At 45.9% G+C, this 18,019-nt stretch overlaps 1 protein-coding gene across 1 annotated transcript in view; it reads right to left on the bottom strand.

The window, feature by feature from the left end:
• LOC126473949 (WD repeat-containing protein 3) overlaps positions 1-17,814 on the bottom strand; it is a 122,660-nt gene extending 104,846 nt beyond the window's left edge. The window contains exons 1-2 of the mRNA XM_050101311.1: positions 17,606-17,814; positions 15,979-16,161 (exon numbers count right to left, since the gene is read on the bottom strand). Coding sequence (XP_049957268.1) covers positions 15,979-16,149 — 171 coding nt within the window. The 5' untranslated portion in view covers positions 16,150-16,161; positions 17,606-17,814. The remainder of the gene's footprint in view (positions 1-15,978; positions 16,162-17,605) is intronic.
• Positions 17,815-18,019: the final 205 nt, after the last annotated feature.

The following is an 18,019-nucleotide window of genomic DNA, read 5'->3' as shown; positions in this document are numbered from 1 at the left end:
TCTGTACCAAACTTTGGGTTGGCAGGCTTGGGTAACCAAGAAGGCTTCCTCTAAGCGACCCATAAATAGGTTGGCGTACGAGGGGGCCATCCTGGTACCCATGGCTGTTCCCTTTAGTTGTTGGTACGTCTGGCCTTCGAAAGTGAACAAGTTGTGGGTCAGGATGAAGCTGGCTAAGGTAATGAGGAAAGAGGTTTTAGGTAGGGTGGCAGGTGATCGGCGTGAAAGGAAGTGCTCCATCGCAGTGAGGCCCTGGACGTGTGGAATATTTGTGTATAGGGACGTGGCATCAATGGTTACAAGGATGGTTTCTGGGGGTAACTAATTGGGTAAGGATTCCAGGCGTTCGAGAAAGTGGTTGGTGTCTTTGATGAAGGATGGGAGACTGCATGTAATGGGTTTAAGGTGTTGATCTGCGTAGGCAGAGATACGTTCTGTGGGGGCTTGGTAACCAGCTACAATGGGGTGGCCGGGATGAGTGGATTTGTGAATTTTAGGAAGAAGGTAAAAGGTAGGGGTGCAGGGTGTCGGTGGGGTCAGAGGTTGATGGAGTCAGGTGAAAGGTTTTGTAGGGGGCCTAAGGTTCTGAGGATTCCTTGAAGCTCCGCCTGGACATCAGGAATGGGATTACCTTGGCAAACTTTGTAAGTAGTGTTGTCTGAAACCTGACGCAGTCCCTCAGCCACATACTCCCGACGATGAAGTACCACGGTCGTGGAACCCTTGACCGCCGGAAGAATGACGATGGATCGGTCAGCCTTCAGATCACGGATAGCCTGGGCTTCAGCAGTGGTGATGTTGGGAGTAGGATTAACCTTAATCCTTTGCTCATCCAGAGCAAAAAAAAATGATCCCCTTCAGTTCAGTAGCATGCCAATAACTATTCGCACTCATCGAGATGATGAAATTTGTGCTCTGCTGTGAGAAGGCAAGGTATCCACCTTACAGACACTTTCAAAACTCCAAGGTTGTCAGTAATGGTCACCTGAACACTACTGCAGCTTATGCCAATCTCAGTGACAATTTCAGTAGCTGTTATTTGGTGACAGTCTTCAATAAGCTGGCTAGCAACGTTCCTCAGTCATGCTAGTCCTTGGGCACAATCGGTGAGCTGCATTCTCAACTGTTTCTCATCCTTGTAAAAACTGTGTTGTGTGTACACGTAAGTCTTTCCCAGGGTTTTTCCCTGAACCGTGCTGCAAGTCTTATCAAAATTTCAAACGGTTTTATGCCCTTTGTTGTGCAAAACTTGATTATAATGTAATTGCCTAAGATTTGATGGTATTACTTATTCTGACATTGCAATTCTCACTAAAGAAACAGAATGATAATGTAGTAAATGCTGGAAACGAAAGCAACAATGAGCAGGGATCACACTTAATTCTATTCATATTTACTTCACCCTCATATGTAATCTCTTTTGTTTGTAGATTATGCTTCCTCATTAGTCTTTCAATAAATCTGGAAGCCAAGAAACATGGCAATAACCAGGTCTCTGATACTTAGTGCCTTCTGGATCTCATGAATGATCAGTGCTTGTGGAAACCATGTTGATTCCTAAATAGGAGGTGTTTGGGCTAAAGAACAGTCATAAGTCACAAGAACAATATTTATTCAATAGCTCTGTATTCCAAACAGGTTACACAGTAGGAGCAGTCACAGAAAATGATCAATAGACAACAGATGGGACTTTTGGCAAAATGTGGAGTCTACAAATTATTAGTAAAGCAGTGGATGGAAAATGAGAAATTAGAAAGGGGAAAGGAGAGTTTTATAGCAGACTCCATCTCACGTGAGTAGAGCTTCACATTTCAGTCATGAGTATAGCTTCACATTTCAATCTTCTACTCATCCTGGGAAATTATATAAGCAGTGTTGCAGCTAACAGGGTACACTGGTTGACCAAAAGTTAATTTTTGAGTTTTTAATGTAATTTTTTCTTGCTTGTTTCATTAAACAGTGAATTACACATGACAGGTGAAATTTATAATAAACAAATTAACCCGACTCACATGTTTTCTGAGTGGAAATATTTTTTACAAAGCATAAAACTACCAATACAGTTCTTCTCACACTTTGGCCAAAAACTCTTTAAGCAATGGATGCAACAAACATAAAAATCATGTTGTTAGATCAGATGGCTGTTTCATAGTGTTGAAACACAAACAAGATTTTACATAATTCCTTAGACATTCCCAGCGATTCAGTGTCATTTCATGGATTTTGGTGTACTGCCAGTGGCCTGCGCCTTCCCATCACAATATTTCGATGTCGTAACTCAGCATATTCATCAGGTGTTTCCTGCGACTGGTCAACAAGCTGGCCATGTCCCATGGTCTGAGTGGTGTCTGGTGTTTTCTATACCGTCCACACCTGCTACAGTCATTTCTGGCTGTGCTATTTATCTCTAGGCATTCCGTTTTCCATCCACACCCATTTCCGCTGTTTTCCCCAGTGGCAGCCATGCCATGATGTTCTGTACTAGGACCGCACCCGTTATGCATGTTCCCAGCACTATCAATACACTACAGACGTTTCTTATGCTGTTGGTGACCGCTCCAGCTTTCTATCATGCCCCTGTCATTCTCCTGGCCTTGTGAGTTTGGTACGCTCCCACAAGGTGCGCTTCCTGTCAAATCAGGCTGCTGTGGGAATTGCACATTCTGTCCATGCACGACGTAGCAATCTCTCATGGAGGTGGTCGCCGTCTGGAGTTCTGTACTGTGTCTGCTCCTAGGACGTGTCGTATCTGAGGTTTCTGGTGTTTATGTTGTTCCCTCTCTTGTCCGTGAGTGATACAGTTGTGTGGTCACTGGCAGCAAGCATCAAACAATGCTGCAGAAAACTGGTGAATTTTGAGTGCATGAGTAAAATAGGGCAAGTTATCACAAGGTAGTAAATCTGAGTGGTCGCACATTGGACGATGCCACCTTAAAACCACTTGGAAGGTGCCTCAACTTTCCAGTCACTGTGAGAGACGTACCAATTTCCAGCTTCATCAGATCTGTGGAGCAAGTGGTCAACACTCTACCATCAAGTGTTGCAGAAGAAATTCGTAGAGACACGTGCAGGGTGCTACCAGAGCAAGGCCATCCAAACTAAACATCTCAAGAGACAAGAGGATGGCCCTCAAGAGTTTGTGGGAAGATGACAATTTAGTGCTGTAACCAGTGGACAAGGGGAACTCTACTGTAGCACTGCTGAAGACCGACTATGACCAGAAGAGCCATCAAATTTTAGAGAACCCTGCTTATAATCAGCTAGAGAATGACATCATCGATAGAGTTGGCAGGAAAACCAGGGCTCTTCTTAAGGAAACAGGATGGTGTGAAAAGTTTGTCAAGCAACTGAAAGTTAAAGCATCAGTACTACCCAGACTACATGGATTGCCCAAGGTCCATAAAGAGGGTATATCGCTTCACCCAATCGTAAGCATATTGGTTCAGCCATCTACCTACCCTACAACCACCCACCTTAAGATGATGTTAGCACCGGATGTGGGAAAGTGCATTCACCACATCCACAAATTCTCAGACTTTGTGGAATGTCTTAAAAACCTGCAAATCTCGAACACAAATATCACAGTCAGCTTTGATGTCATGTCTCTGTTCACGAGGGCACCACTTCAGGACACACTCAATTTAATCAGCAAGAGATTTGATGGAACTTTGGTGGTGGTTGTCGGGATGTTTAAGGGGGACTACACAGCTACGGTCATCAGTCCCCCATTCCAAAAACAGGCGAGACGAAAATTTGCGGAGCAGGTAAAACCCCAAGGGGAAGGAGACTCCCCCCCCCCCCCCCCCCCCCCCAGGCACTGAAAGAACACATAGGCGGCAATGAACACTACAGACAAGAAGAGTACAGATGAACACCAGACAGAAAGAAACAGAAGAAAATAAGATGGCTGGAGACTGGTTGACTGACCACGAGAACAAAAAAAAAAGGGAAAGAGTCAACCATCCGACTACACACCAAACTCTGCAACCAATTATGAGAGACTCGAGGACAAGAGACACACAGAAAGGGAAAGGTGCAGGACCTCCCTAAATGGAACCATAAAAAGGACTGCCACGGATAAAATTTAAAACGTCGTCAGCCATGGAGGCATCGTCGCATAAAACCAAAGGCAAAGTGCCCGGGAGATTAAAAGACTGCCGGAGGGTGCGCAGTCGGGGACACTCCAATAAAATGTGGGCGACCGTCAGCCGGGACCCACACCGACACAGGGGGAGATCCTCCTGACGCAAAAGATGGCCGTGCGTCAGGTAGGTATGGCCAATGTGTAGCCGACACAGGATGACAGAGTCCCTGCGAGAAGCCCGCAGGGAGGACCGCCATACATCAGTCAACTCCTTAAAAGCTCGCAGTTTATTCAGGGATGTCAGGCCATGCTACTCATCATTCCACATCCCAAGCACCTTACGGCGCAACACCAACTGCAGATCACGAGCCGGGAGGCCATTCCCCGGGATGCCAACGTGACCTGGCGTCCAAACAAAGATTACCGAACGACCAGAGCGGGTAACGGCAGAAACAGATTCTTGAATAGATGATACCAGAGGAGAAGAGGTATAGCAGCGGTCGATAGCCTGGAGGCTGCTCAGGGAGTCACTGCAGATGACGATGGACGTACCTGAGCAGGAACGCATATGCTCAAGAGCGTGCAAGATGGCCACCAGCTCTGCAGTAAAAATACTGCAGCCAGCCGGCAAGGAGCGCTGTTCAACATGGGCAGTGTGAGGAAAAGCGTAGGCAGTACGACCATCAACCAGGGAACCATCAGTGTAGACAGTCTCACAGCACAAAAATGAGGCGAGGAGTGCAAGAAAACGGCGACGGATGGCCACAGGCGGAACCGAGTCCTTGGGTCCTCGTGCCAAGTCCAGACAGACGGACGGCCGGGGCAGACACCAGGGAGGCGTAGGTGCAAGGACCCGGAAGGGAGGCAGAAGAGGGAATGACCCCAGTTCCGACAGCAGGGACTGGACGCGGACAGCAATGGAAAGCCCAGACCTAGGTCACCTTTCGGGCAGATGGACCATGGCAGGGATAAGCAGGCGATGATTGGGATGGCCCGGCGAGCAATGCACGTGGACAGCATAATCGGCGAGCAGTCGATGGCGGCGAATCCGCAGTGGGGGAGCCCCGGCCTCCACCAGTAGACTATCCACGGGGCTCGTACGAAAAGCGCCAGTTGCAAGCCGAACCCCACAGTGGTGTATGGGGTCCAACAACGTCAACACTGAGGGGGATGCAGACCCATAGGCCAGGCTCCCATAATCAAGCCTGGACTGCACAAGGGCTCTGTACAATCTCAACAGCGTGCAGCGATCTGCACCCCAAGACGTGTGGTCTCAACAGCGTGCAGCGATCTGCACCCCAAGACGTGTGGCTCAGGCAGTGGAGGGCGTTGAGGTGCCGCCAGCACTTTTGCTTCAGCTGAGTAATATGAGGAACCCATGTGAGCCGGGCATCAAAGACGAGTCCTAAGAAGCGGCTAGTGTCCACCACTTCAAGTAGGTGGCCGTCGAGGTAAAGTTCAGGACGAGGGTGGACCGTCCGACACCTGCAGAAGTGCATAACTCGAGTCTTGGATGCAGAGAACTGAAAACCATGAGTCAGAGCCCATGATGCTGCCTTGCGAACAGCTACTTGCAGCCTGCGTTCGGTGACTCCCGTAGTCGTTGAGCTAAATGAGATGCAGAAGTCATCGGCATACAAAGAAGGAGACACCGACGACCCCACGGCTGCAGCCAGACCATTAATGGCCACTAGAAATAAGGAGACGCTCAACACCGAGCCCTGCGGGACCCCATTTTCCTGTATATAAGATGAACTAGAGGTGGCACCGACTTGCACCCGGAAAGAGCGGCGCAATAAAAAGGTTTGAAGAAAAGCCGGGAGCTGACCACGAAGACCCCACTCATGCAACGTAGCAAGGATGTGATGCCTCCATGTGGTGTCATACGCCTTCCGAAGATCAAAAAATACAGCAACGAGATGCTGATGTCGGGCAAAGGCCGTACAGATAGCAGATTCCAGCCACACCAAATTGTCCGCAGCAGACCGGCCCCGACGGAAGCCACCCTGGGATGGAGCGAGGAGACCGCGCAACTCAAGGACCCAACACAAACGCCGCCCCACCATACATTCGAGCAATTTGCACAAAATGTTGGTGAGGGTAATGGGACGATAGCTGTCCACTGCCAGTGGGTCCGCACCGGGCTTCAAGATGGGGACAATAACACCCTCTCGCCATTGCGACGGGAACACGCCCTCGCTCCAAATGCGGTTAAAGATGGTGAGGATGTGTCTCTGGCAGTCCCTGGAGAGATGCTTCAGCATCTGCACGTGGATGCAGTCTGGTCCTGGTGCTGTATCAGGGCAATCGGCGAGGGCAGCGAGGAATTCCCTCTCGCTGAAAGGAGCGTTGTATTTTTCAGAACGACGCGTGTGGAATGATAACGGCATCTGCTCGGCTCGCTCCTTTAGAGAGCGAAAGGCGGGGGGTAAGTTGCAGTCGCAGAGCTCGTAGCAAAGTGCGCGGCAAGGTGTTCAGCAATGGCGGCAGCGTCCGTGCAAACAGTGCCGTCCAGGGAGATCCCAGGGACACCCATAGGGGTCCGGTATCCATAAATCCGCCGGATCCGGGACCACACGAGTGAGGGAGAGACACGGGAGCCCAAGGATGAGACATACCTCTCCCAGCACTCCTGCTTACGCCGTGCAATAAGACGACGGGCCAAGGCACGAAGCCTCTTAAAGGCGATGAGGGTCTCCAGAGACGGGTGCCGCCTATGACGCTGGAGAGCCCGCCTACGGTCGCGAATAGCCTCAGCAATCTCCGGCGACCACCAGGGTACAGCCTTCCTCCGTGGGAGACCAGAAGAGCGGGGGATGGCAGCCTCGGCCGCAGAAATGATTGACGTGGTCAAGACACGGACCACCTCGTCAATGTCACCCTGTGGGGGAGACGCAATGGTGGCAGCGGAAGTAAAAGCCGGCCAGTCAGCCCTGTTGAGAGCCCAGCAGGGCAGGCGCCCAGAAGAATGACACTGGGGCAGTGACAAATAGATGGGAAAATGGTCACTACCACACAGGTCAGGATGCACTCTCCAGTGGAGGGATGGGACAAGTCCGGGGCTGCAAAGAGAGAGATCGATGGTCGAGAATGAGCCATGGGCCACACTGAAATGCGTGAGAGCACCGGTGTTCAAGAGGCTAAGGTCGAGCTGAGCCAACACATGCTCCACGGCCCGACCACGGTCATCGGAGACAGTCCCACCCCATAGAGGGTTGCGGGCATTGAAATCGCCCAGAAGCAGCAATGGTGGCCGGAGTTGAGCCAGCAGCGCAGCCAAGACATGTTCGGAGGAATGTAAACAGAGCAAACAGTAATAGGCGGCGAGAGCTCAACCCTGGCAGCGACTGCCTCGAAAGGCGTCAGAAGGAGTACTGGCGAGCTACAGACAGAGTGGTGAACAAAGAGGCAAACCCCACCTAACGCTCGTTGACAGGCAGTGTGGTTCTTATAGTATCCCCGATAACCGCGAAGGGCGGGGGTCTGCATTGCTGGAAACCAAGTTTCCTGCAGAGCAATGCAGAGAACAGGGGAAACACTCAGAAGCATCCGGAGCTCAGGCAGGTGGCGGAAATAACCGCCGCAGTTCCACTGGAGAATGGAAGCAGGAAGGGACTGGGGGGGGGGGGGGGGGGGCGTGAAGGCGACTAAGAGGCAGACGGCGCCTCAGAGCCAACTGTCGCCACACGGGGGAGAGTCAGCTGTGTCCATAGGAAAGGCCCCCGAGGGTTCCCTGAGGGCGAGATCCGCGGCAGAGGCGAGGATCTCCACCTCATCCCCGGAGCCAGAACTATTTACAGCAGCTGGTACTGAAACCGCCGGAACGTCCTTCTTCTTGGACACGTTCCGTTCCTTCTTCTCGCATCTGTCCTTAGGGTTAGAGGGCTGGGAGAGCTTCTCTGAAGGAGCGTCGGAGGCTGACGACGACGCAGAGGCCCTACGACCAGCAGGTGGCGGAACCTTCAGCCATTGGCTGACATCTGGCTGGGTAGGAGAAGAAACGGAGGAAGGGAGAGCCCTGAGGGACCCCTTCTGCGAGAGAGGAACCGGCAGAGGCAATGCCGGCGGAGAAGGAGGGGGAGGGATCCAGCCCCCCGGTTTTGGAGCAGATGTCACTCCCGAAGTAAGTGTGGGGGGGAGCGACAGAAGAGGGTTTGCCTCCAACTGCTAAGGGGGCAACAGAGGAAGGCTTGCCCCCGGACACGACGGGGCAGACAGAGATGCACGGCCCCGAGGGCCCACTGAAGGCGGCATATATGAGGCGACAACCGCCGCTCGCGAGGGCGACGATAACGTGGCTGCAGCATAAGATGTTCGAAGGGAAGCAGGATACAACCTTTCAAATTTCAGTTTTGCCTCTCGATAAGTAAGCCGGTCCAGGGTCTTAAATTCCATTATCTTCCACTCCTTATGAAGAATGGGGCAATCCGGCGAGCAGGGAGAGTGGTGCTCCCCACAGTTGACACATACAGGCGGAGGCGCACATGGAGAATCTGGATGAGAGGGGCGTCCACAATCGCGACATGTGGCGCTGGATGGGCAACGGAAGGACATATGCCCCAAACTTCCAGCACTGGAAGCACCACATCAGGGGAGGGACGTATGGCTTGACGTCACAATGGTAAACCATTACCTTGACCTTCTCGGGCAAGACATCACCCTCGAAGGCCAAGATAAAGGCACCTGTGGCCACCCTGTTAGTCTTGGGTCCTCTATGTACACGACGGACAAAATGTACACCACGTCGTTCCACGTCGGCTCTCAGCTCGTCGTCGGATTGTAACAATAGGTCACGATGGTAAATAATCCCCTGGACCATATTTAAGCTACTGTGGGGAGTGACGGTAACAGGGACGTCACCCAGCTTATCACACAAGAGCAACGCTCGTGACTGGGCTGGGGAGGACGTCTTGAGGAGGATGGACCCATTCCTCATTTTAGACAACCCCGCCACTTCCCCAAACTTATCCTCCAGGTGTTCCACAAAAAACAGAGGCTTCGTCGTAAGAAAGGAGTCACCATCAGTCCTGCTGCAGACAAGGTATTGTGGTACATAAGGCTCCCACTTGGGAATAGATCTGCATCCCTCCCACGGCGCAGCCAACGAGGGGAACGACTGAGGGTCATATTGCACAGCATCAAAGTCAACTCTGCCTCGCTTAGAGACGCTGGTGGCCGTGCGACCACCAGCTTGGTGTGATTTATTGCGTTTCATTGCGCCACATCCGCCCAGATGCCACCTACTCCGAATGAGAGCTCTCCCCACGGGCACCACCCAGCCAAAGCAACGGATACCTGGCCAATATCCCGTTGCCCGGAGTCCCCGTGCCCCAGACAAGATGGGCACTTACTCCTTGGCATGCGTGGGGAGGAAACAGCTCTGGCATCTGTAGTGCGATCCCTGCATGGTCATGGGGCTACCACCAAGAGGGTACATGACGACCCCACCACAACAGACTGGCTCCCGTGCTGGATTTTAGGTGTTGAAAGGGTCCACAGTTGTCGGGGGCGCTAAGAAGGAGATTGCGCACAAGACAAGAAGGAGGCAACCCAGAAGACGTTGGATGTAAATCCTGCCACACGACAATAGGCAGCATGCAAGGTGGTGGTGCATGATGGACCACTAGAAAAACACCACGTAAGGCATCCTTCCCCAAATGGCACGCACTAACAACGGAAATTTGGAAAAATGGAGGTCAAACCCAAGAGGGGACCATCACATTAAGACTGAAAAGTTTGAGACTCCTTTTAGTCGCCTCTTACGACAGGCAGGAATACTGCGGGCCTATTCATACCCCCGAACCCGCAGGGGGGGATGGAACTTTGCTGGACCATTTCAGGCATATTTTAACATGGACTTACTTACTATGTGGAGGCCAATTTTAGAACAGACTGAAGGAGTCGCGATGGGTAGCCCCTTATCTCCGGTAGTGGCAAATCTGTTTATGGAGAGATTCGAGGATGAGGCACTTGCTAATGCTGTCTAACAGTCAACTTCTTTCTTCAGGTATGTTGATGGCACATTCGCTATTTGGCCACATAATTAAAAAAAACTGGACGACTTCCTTGACCATCTGAACTCGAGACTCTCCAAAATTATATTAAAAATTGAACTAGAGAATGATGGTCAACTTCCACTCATGGATGTCCTAGTGAAAAGGAAGACAGATGGCAGATTAGGCCACGGAGTATATAGGAAACCAACGTACACTGACTTCTATCTACAGGCTGACAGCTGCCATTATCCAGCGCAGGTGAAAGGGATACTGAGTACACTTGTACTCCAAGCCAAGATACTGTCAGACTCAGACAGCTTGGCAGCAGAGTTAGAACACAGCAAGTGTTTACAGACAACAGGTACTCAAACATGTATATCCAAAAGCGCTACATTCCACCAGGCGACCTGATATAATGGGAGAGGAACAAGAACAAGAGGGTAGCCTTTCTACCATATACAGGGCCTCTATCCACTAAGATCAGCAGGATCCAGGAAAAACACAAAATCAAAAGCATGTTCCGCCCACCAAACACAATCAGGGTGCTCCTTGGTATGGTCAGAGATGATCTGGGGTTAAGGAAACCTGGTATCTACCTTATACCATGCGAATATGGTATGCCTCACATCTGTCAAACCACGAGAACAGTTGAAATAATATGTAAAGAACATCAAAGAATACCAGGCTATACAACAGGCCACTAAGTCAGCAGCAGCAGAACATTGCCTGGAACTTGAACACGCCATGCATTATGATAAAACCAGGATCATGAATCAGACCCACTGATTTGGGGATAGTGTGATTACTGAATCTGTCATAATCAAGATGACGGAGAACCTGAACAACCAGAAGCAGGATACCAGTTCAGTACAGCATGGAATCTGGCTCTAGTATTACTACAGAAAAAATGGAAAAAGAGGTCCCTTCTCTGGTAATGAGCCTCAGACAACCAGGGGCACAATTAACAGAATCGAATCTTTTATGGAGTACCAGGTGGCAGCTACCTCCTCAAGATACAACTGCAGCACTCATGGACAAGAGAGGGAACAGCATCAACTACCAGAAACCTCAGGACCACACATCGTTGGAGTGGATACAGTACAGAACTCCAGACGGAGGCCACTGCCACTTGGGACTGTTGCAGCATGCACAGACAGAATATGCAATTTCCACGGCAGCCTGATTTGGCAGGAGGCACACTTTGTAGAGGCATACCTACCCCAAAAGGCCAGGAGAATGATAGAGAGCCAGAGTGGTTGCCAACAGCACAAGAAACGTCTGCAGCATGTTGATTGTGCTGGGAATACATCTGACAGATGTGGACCTGGTACGGAACACTTCAGCACAGTTGCCACTGAAAAAAACAGCGAAGCACACCTAGAGATAAATAGCACCACCAGAAATGGCCGCAGTGGGTGTGTATGTCTTAGAGAACACCAGACATTGCCCAGGTGTAAATATGGGACAGCGTCAGCTTATCAGCCAGTCACAGGAAACACATGATGATGACGCCCAGTTACAATGTCAAAATACTGTGTTGGAAATACACATACCACCAGCAGTACACCCAGTTCCACCAGATGAAAAGACATTTTCTGTAATCTCGAAGGAAAAATTCAATAAAAAGAACTTCGTATGTGTCTCTCAAGAGCCTTGAAGTGGTTATTTTAAATATCTCAGGCTTCTTAAACATTACATACATTTCATCTGTTCCATCTTTTAATTAAAAAAAAAAAAAAAAAAAAAAAAAATGTTCAAATGTGTGTGAAATCTTATGGGACTTAACTGCTAAGGTCATCAGTCCCTAAGCTTACACACTACTTAACCTAAAGTATCCTAAGGACGAACACACACACCCATGCCCGAGGGAGGACTCGAACCTCCGCTGGGACCAGCCGCACCATCTTTTAATTACTCCAGTCCACTATTGGTAACTTTCCACAGTCTTGTTACTAAGTTTCCTTATTTCTTGAACTATCAATAGTCAAGAGTTAGTTTGGGTTGTGTGCTCCTTCCATCTCCTGCATTATTTTCATTCTTTTGTATATAGCCACATCACATTTGCTGTATACAAGACCCTATGGATTATTCTTGCTCTTGTAAGTAGAAAACTGATCTAATTTTACAAACTCCATTTTAAAAAAGTAGCATCTTCTGCCAACAAAATTAATTTTTGCAATGAGATTTATATTCACCAATAATTTAAACCAGCAGTTTGAAATTGTTCCATACTTCCATCATGATATGCACTACAGTCTGCTACGTACTCATCTTCCATAAACAGATTCAGTATATCCAAGACTTACGATTTTGCAGATTCAAAGAAGGATCACTAAATAGAATCTTTGTAACCCAACAATTTATTTCCCGAAATCTACTAGTAAGCCTCTTAATAATGCTGCCTTTATTACCTTTAATAATGATATCACAGGAAGACGGTGTTTTCCGGTCAGAATTCGCAAATGCTGACTACATAGAAGATTACAAAGAAAATGGCTCACAAGTTACAGTGATGTGGACAAAACTAGTAACAGCCTCTGAAGAACAAAATGAGAGCTGAAATAAAGATAAAAACCACTGTACACTTGTAATCACTCAATTACTTAACATACTGTAAAACCCCACACTCGGGACATCTCAGAATTGGGAAAATTTGTGAATCATCCTCTCCACAGGCTCTTAGTAAGTGCTATTCTTGCATAAAAATTAACTTAATACAATAGACCTACTTAGAGACCGAGACAGTTGTCATCTCATTGGTTTCAGAATGCTGAAGTGTGTATTTACCAGCATGCTCCACAGACATTGGATATGATGACACTGTTGTTTGATACCCAAAATTAAATCATTCCAGCTGATTAGTAAAATTTATTTTGGATGTTTGGTTAAATATGACTACAATTGCATCAGTTCTACCAGTTGAGCAAACTGTTAAAACAATCGCTAAGTATGCTAATGTAAATTAGTTCCCAATATTTGTATTCTTCTGCCTACTTTCATTCCAGTGAGTGCTGCTGAGAACTGAAAAACCTGTACAACATTTTTAATGGTCTTCATTAATGTAAACAAAACTGCAGACTGTCATAAAACCTACTGTAGCTTACTTTTAGTCTTTATTTTTCTAATATCAAATGGCCAACAAACTGTTAACGATTTCTCCCTCTCATAGGTGTTACAACAGGGTTTGATCAAAATCTGTATATGTAAGTAATAACGTAGACATGGTGATGATAAACAGTGAAATACATCCAAACCACAATATAGGAAAAAGTATTGACAACTTCACAACATTACAAATTTAATTCACTATTTCTGTTACAAATGTGGAAAGGACCTCTTTTTATTTGAAAGAAAGTGAGGAACAGTGGACTATCATAAATTTATAAAGGTTTCAGGTTAAGTTATCAAAGGGAAACACTATTTGCTTTAAAGTTTCTCGAGCATGCACCTGGTTAGTTTGGTTGTTGTAGAATGATTTTTCAATAGCATAATGTTCCATGATCACCAAGTTATTCCAGCAAACTTACAACCTGAGCCGAAGGGTGACTCACCTCACACATGTACTGGTAATATTGCGAAAATGGAAAGTGCTACTGATGTGCGGTTTTCACAAAATGGGCTTGTAGTCAGGGCCTCATCTTTACCCAATCAACAGATTGTAATAATACTGGGAAAGTGTATTTTTGTGCAAACATACAGTTTTTTAAATGGAACAATGGCTATTGATATTAAAAACTAAAATTAGGCTAAATTCAGCTGTCAGTGGTGTTTGTTGCAGGATTCTAGTGCGAGTCATTTACAAGATATATTTTTAGAAGTTCCCACACCAACACCTGTACAATACCTGTGGAAGCACACACTAAAGAACAACATCAAAGTCCATACACTAGTTACGTGGATTCTGACCAGTAATGAGAGAACTGACCATCACAGGTTGGGTACAAAATGATAACTGGCAGCAGTAATATACACTTCCAGTCTGGTACAGAATGACTGCTGCACACATGCTAGCATTTCTGCAGAGGTGTCCGAGCAGACTACAGTAATACATCATCGCATATCATCAGGTGTAACTGGCATGTCTTTGTAGATAGCATCTTTCAGCCATCCCCGCAGAAAAAAAGTCTGCAGATGTCAAATCTGGGGAAAGGGCCAGCCAAGGTAAAGGTCCTCTGCAACCAATACAATGATTTGTTAACAATTCGTGAGAAATAATTCATGAAGACATGCTGTAGTACTTCATGCACTATGGGATGGGCAGCAATCATGTTTGTACTGCAGGTTCCTCCTAGTCTGCAGAAGAACATCTTCTAGCACCCGTGGAAGATGGCCTGTTAGGTGGCTGTGATACTTGAGCATGTTCAGTTTCCGTCTATGAAAAAAGGGCGTATGAGCTGATGGTTCACTGTCATACACCACACTTTTACACTTCATGGGTACTGATGGTCCACTTGATGAAGCCAGCAGGGATTGTCAACAGACCGACAGTGCAGTAAATGTGGTTTCATCACTAAACAAGATACAGATGCAGCTGGAATATCCTGTTTTAATGCCAATGTACAGAAGTTAGTACGATTATCATAATCATTTCCATGCAGCTCTTGATGGGGTGAGATCTGACAGAGATGGAACCTACGTAAATGGAGAAAGTGTAGGACACTTGCCTCATGAAACATTTCTGTGCAATTGCACAGGAAATAAAGTGGAGATCAACTGCAACAGCAGAAGGAACATTTACACTACCACCTTCACAAAACTGGTTGAATAGGTTGATAAATCATTGCTGAAACAGTTGACATCTACTGAGATACACCATAGAAGAATAATCTGCATTTTCCTACACTCTCCATACACCATGAGCATAAAGGCATTTTCTGCAATGGTAAATCCCATCATCCATTCACGACCTACTGCTTGGACTGTCATAAATTAACTGACTAGTGACACACAATGCACTCGAGGAACACACAAGCACACTGGAAGCAAACATAACAACACCACAACTAGCAACTATGCAGGTTGAATGGCACACACAAGTGTCAGTGCATGGAAACTTTTCAAAATACGATATTTATAAAAAAAAAAAATAATAATAATAATAATAAATCTCCCAATGGAATCCTGAACAAACACAACTGACATTCCAATTTACTGCAATTTTAGTTTGTTAATATCAACAGGCATTGTTCCACTTAAAAAACTGCATTTCCACAAAAAATACACATTCTAAGCATTATTACAATGTGTCTACTGGTTAGCAATACTGGCCCGTAACTACCAATTCATTCTGTGAAAACTGGACATCAACAGCACTCATTTTCCATTTCCAGAAAATTTCTATGTCAGTGTTAGGTGATTCACCATGGGGGGACTACAAGTATACATACCAACTCACCCAGCTCAGGACATGTCAGTAGGAGGTACCTGATAATAATGGTATGTTATGCCATTGAAAATTCATTCTATTTTCTCCAAAGGCCAATCCATTCAGCTGCATGCCAGAGATTTTACAGACAGTATGTTTCATTGTTCACATTCCCTTGATTCTCAGAATGGCTCAGCCTGACAAATAAACCAAAGGACACTACTACTTGTCAACATTCAAATACATGGGAGAATGAGGTCCTGCCATCATCGGAGTTGATGTCAAGAGTGTAGAAGATACACAAGACTATTCACATTTTATAACAATATTATGCTATTGCCCAGAGTCAGTAAGTTTTCAATCAGCTTTCCTGCCAGTGACACCTGCATTGTGCAGTAACATGTCAGTTTCCCTTGAAACATATGACTTCCTTTACTAGAAAACAACAATTTAAAAATAAACTTTTTTACTAAATTACTAAATGATAGAAATCATTCATATTACAAAGCAATTCTCCAAAAATACATAATTACCTTTTCTCCAAGACGCAAATCCCATATGATTATGTTCTCTGAAGCTCCTACGCCAACAAACCTTCCGGCCTGACCTTCAAGTGTAAGAAATACTATATTGCAGTCAGTGCTTGCTATTATATTGAAATGTCCTGATGGCGAGTATCGTAAATATTGCTTTGTAAGGCCCATTTTCTAATGCCACTGAAATACAAAACATACAAAAATACAGTGATTCAAATATTTTTATGCAAAATTACACTCTTGTATAGAAATACATATTTTTATTATACTTGTTAAATGTCCATAAAAATATTTGAGCTAACTATGTGCATGCAAACCTGGAAAAAACAACCCCCCCCCCCCCCCCCTCTTACACAAACAAGCTACGTTGTTACTTTCCTAGATGTGACCAATGTAGCCTGTTGCTTATAGTAAATATATTGCATTATCTGCACTGGTGAAGTGGTTTATGAGGTGACTAGCAACTTTTACCTATGCATTTTGCTCAATGCTGATAGGAGTAAAGAGAGTGATATGTTGCATGAAGAGGCAGTACCTGATGGTAAGAGTCCCTGATGTACATATTATGGACCAAAATACTCATGAGCGATTTCTCTATTGTATATACATTTCTGAATCTACATTACTATTTCTATTACTTATTAAGCAAAGTATATTAAGTATGGAGCATACAATTAGTAACAATTGATCCTATTTGAGATTAAAAATGTTGCAAATTGAAGTTTAAATGTCTCATAATTATGAGTTTTAAATATGAAGTAACGTATAGGCAACAATTAACCAAGACTTCCAGCTATGCTGAAGATGAATCGATCAACACATGCACAAGAGCACATTGTAAGCATTGGTAACACAGGAGACATTTTCCTCCCCCTCCTCTAGGTCACCATGTGTAACTACATGCCATCTACTCATAGATGCTCCAATACTGCTGTATGAACCACTTTCCAATGTGATATAATTGTATTCAGCAAATACTTAAGCACAAGTACGTATTACAGTGCATGACAGAAGTACAATGCAAACTTTGACACTATGTGTAGGGTTCAGTTAGAACGCTCATTGAAAACAAGAAGCACATCATGTTTGCTTATACCAAGTACAAATCTGATGCAGCTAACCTCAAATTTGCCATCTTAACTGGAAACAAGCAGCTTATGAAACTTACCTAAAATATATTGCAGCTAAGTAGGGCAATTACTCATTTTTCATCACATAAAAAAATTTAAAAAAACACTTTTTGTCACACAAAGGAATAATCTGGACATAAAAGAGTATATAGAAAAATCGACTGTTTGCATGTCCTGGACACCATTACAGAAAACATAATGAGTATGAATTATTGCCTACCTGGTAATAATTGATTTCGAGAAAACCTTTGGCTCTGGTTCAAAAAAAGTATGCTTTAAGAGCCACTGAGAATCAATGGTTAATCAAATGTGAGAGGCATTGTGTTGCAGGAGAAAAGAGTGTTCTTGTTTTATACTTTTATCTTCAAATCAGTAAAAACAACTTATGTATTTAACTATAATAACTATTTCCATTTGAATTAGGCCATTCTCTCATATTTCATATGGACAGATAACAAAAAGCAACTACATATTTTTTCGATCAGTGTACTTACCGAAACGACGATGTTTTCGACACTTGGCAACTGGCACATCACATGTGGACTGAACAGGGTGCAAATAACTTATAACTACACACCGATAAATACATAAATATTACTCGACAATATCACTCCTTCTATCACCTACAACATCTATCAACTCGTTGCCAAACACGTGTTGTTTTGTTTACACCTTACAACTTTGCCATAGCAAAGATCTTCACTCGACGCTGACGCTTTACAAAAGGGCCTTGGACTTGGCCCGAGGTGTAGGAGTTTGGACTTATTACAGTCGTTCCCCCTGTTCCTGGTGATGCGATGGTGATGTGGCCTCACTGTGTGGTGTGTCCTCTCGTTGTCCGGTGTCTATTCTGTCCTGGCTACTAGCATGCAGGCATACCAGTGGACTTCGATGTTTTAGGTCTTCTT

This window comes from Schistocerca serialis, chromosome 4 (assembly GCF_023864345.2).
Source record: "Schistocerca serialis cubense isolate TAMUIC-IGC-003099 chromosome 4, iqSchSeri2.2, whole genome shotgun sequence".
NCBI lineage: Eukaryota > Metazoa > Arthropoda > Insecta > Orthoptera > Acrididae > Schistocerca > Schistocerca serialis.
The sequence above is the reverse complement of the archived record's forward strand: the minus strand, read 5'-3'. Positions and strand labels throughout refer to the sequence as shown.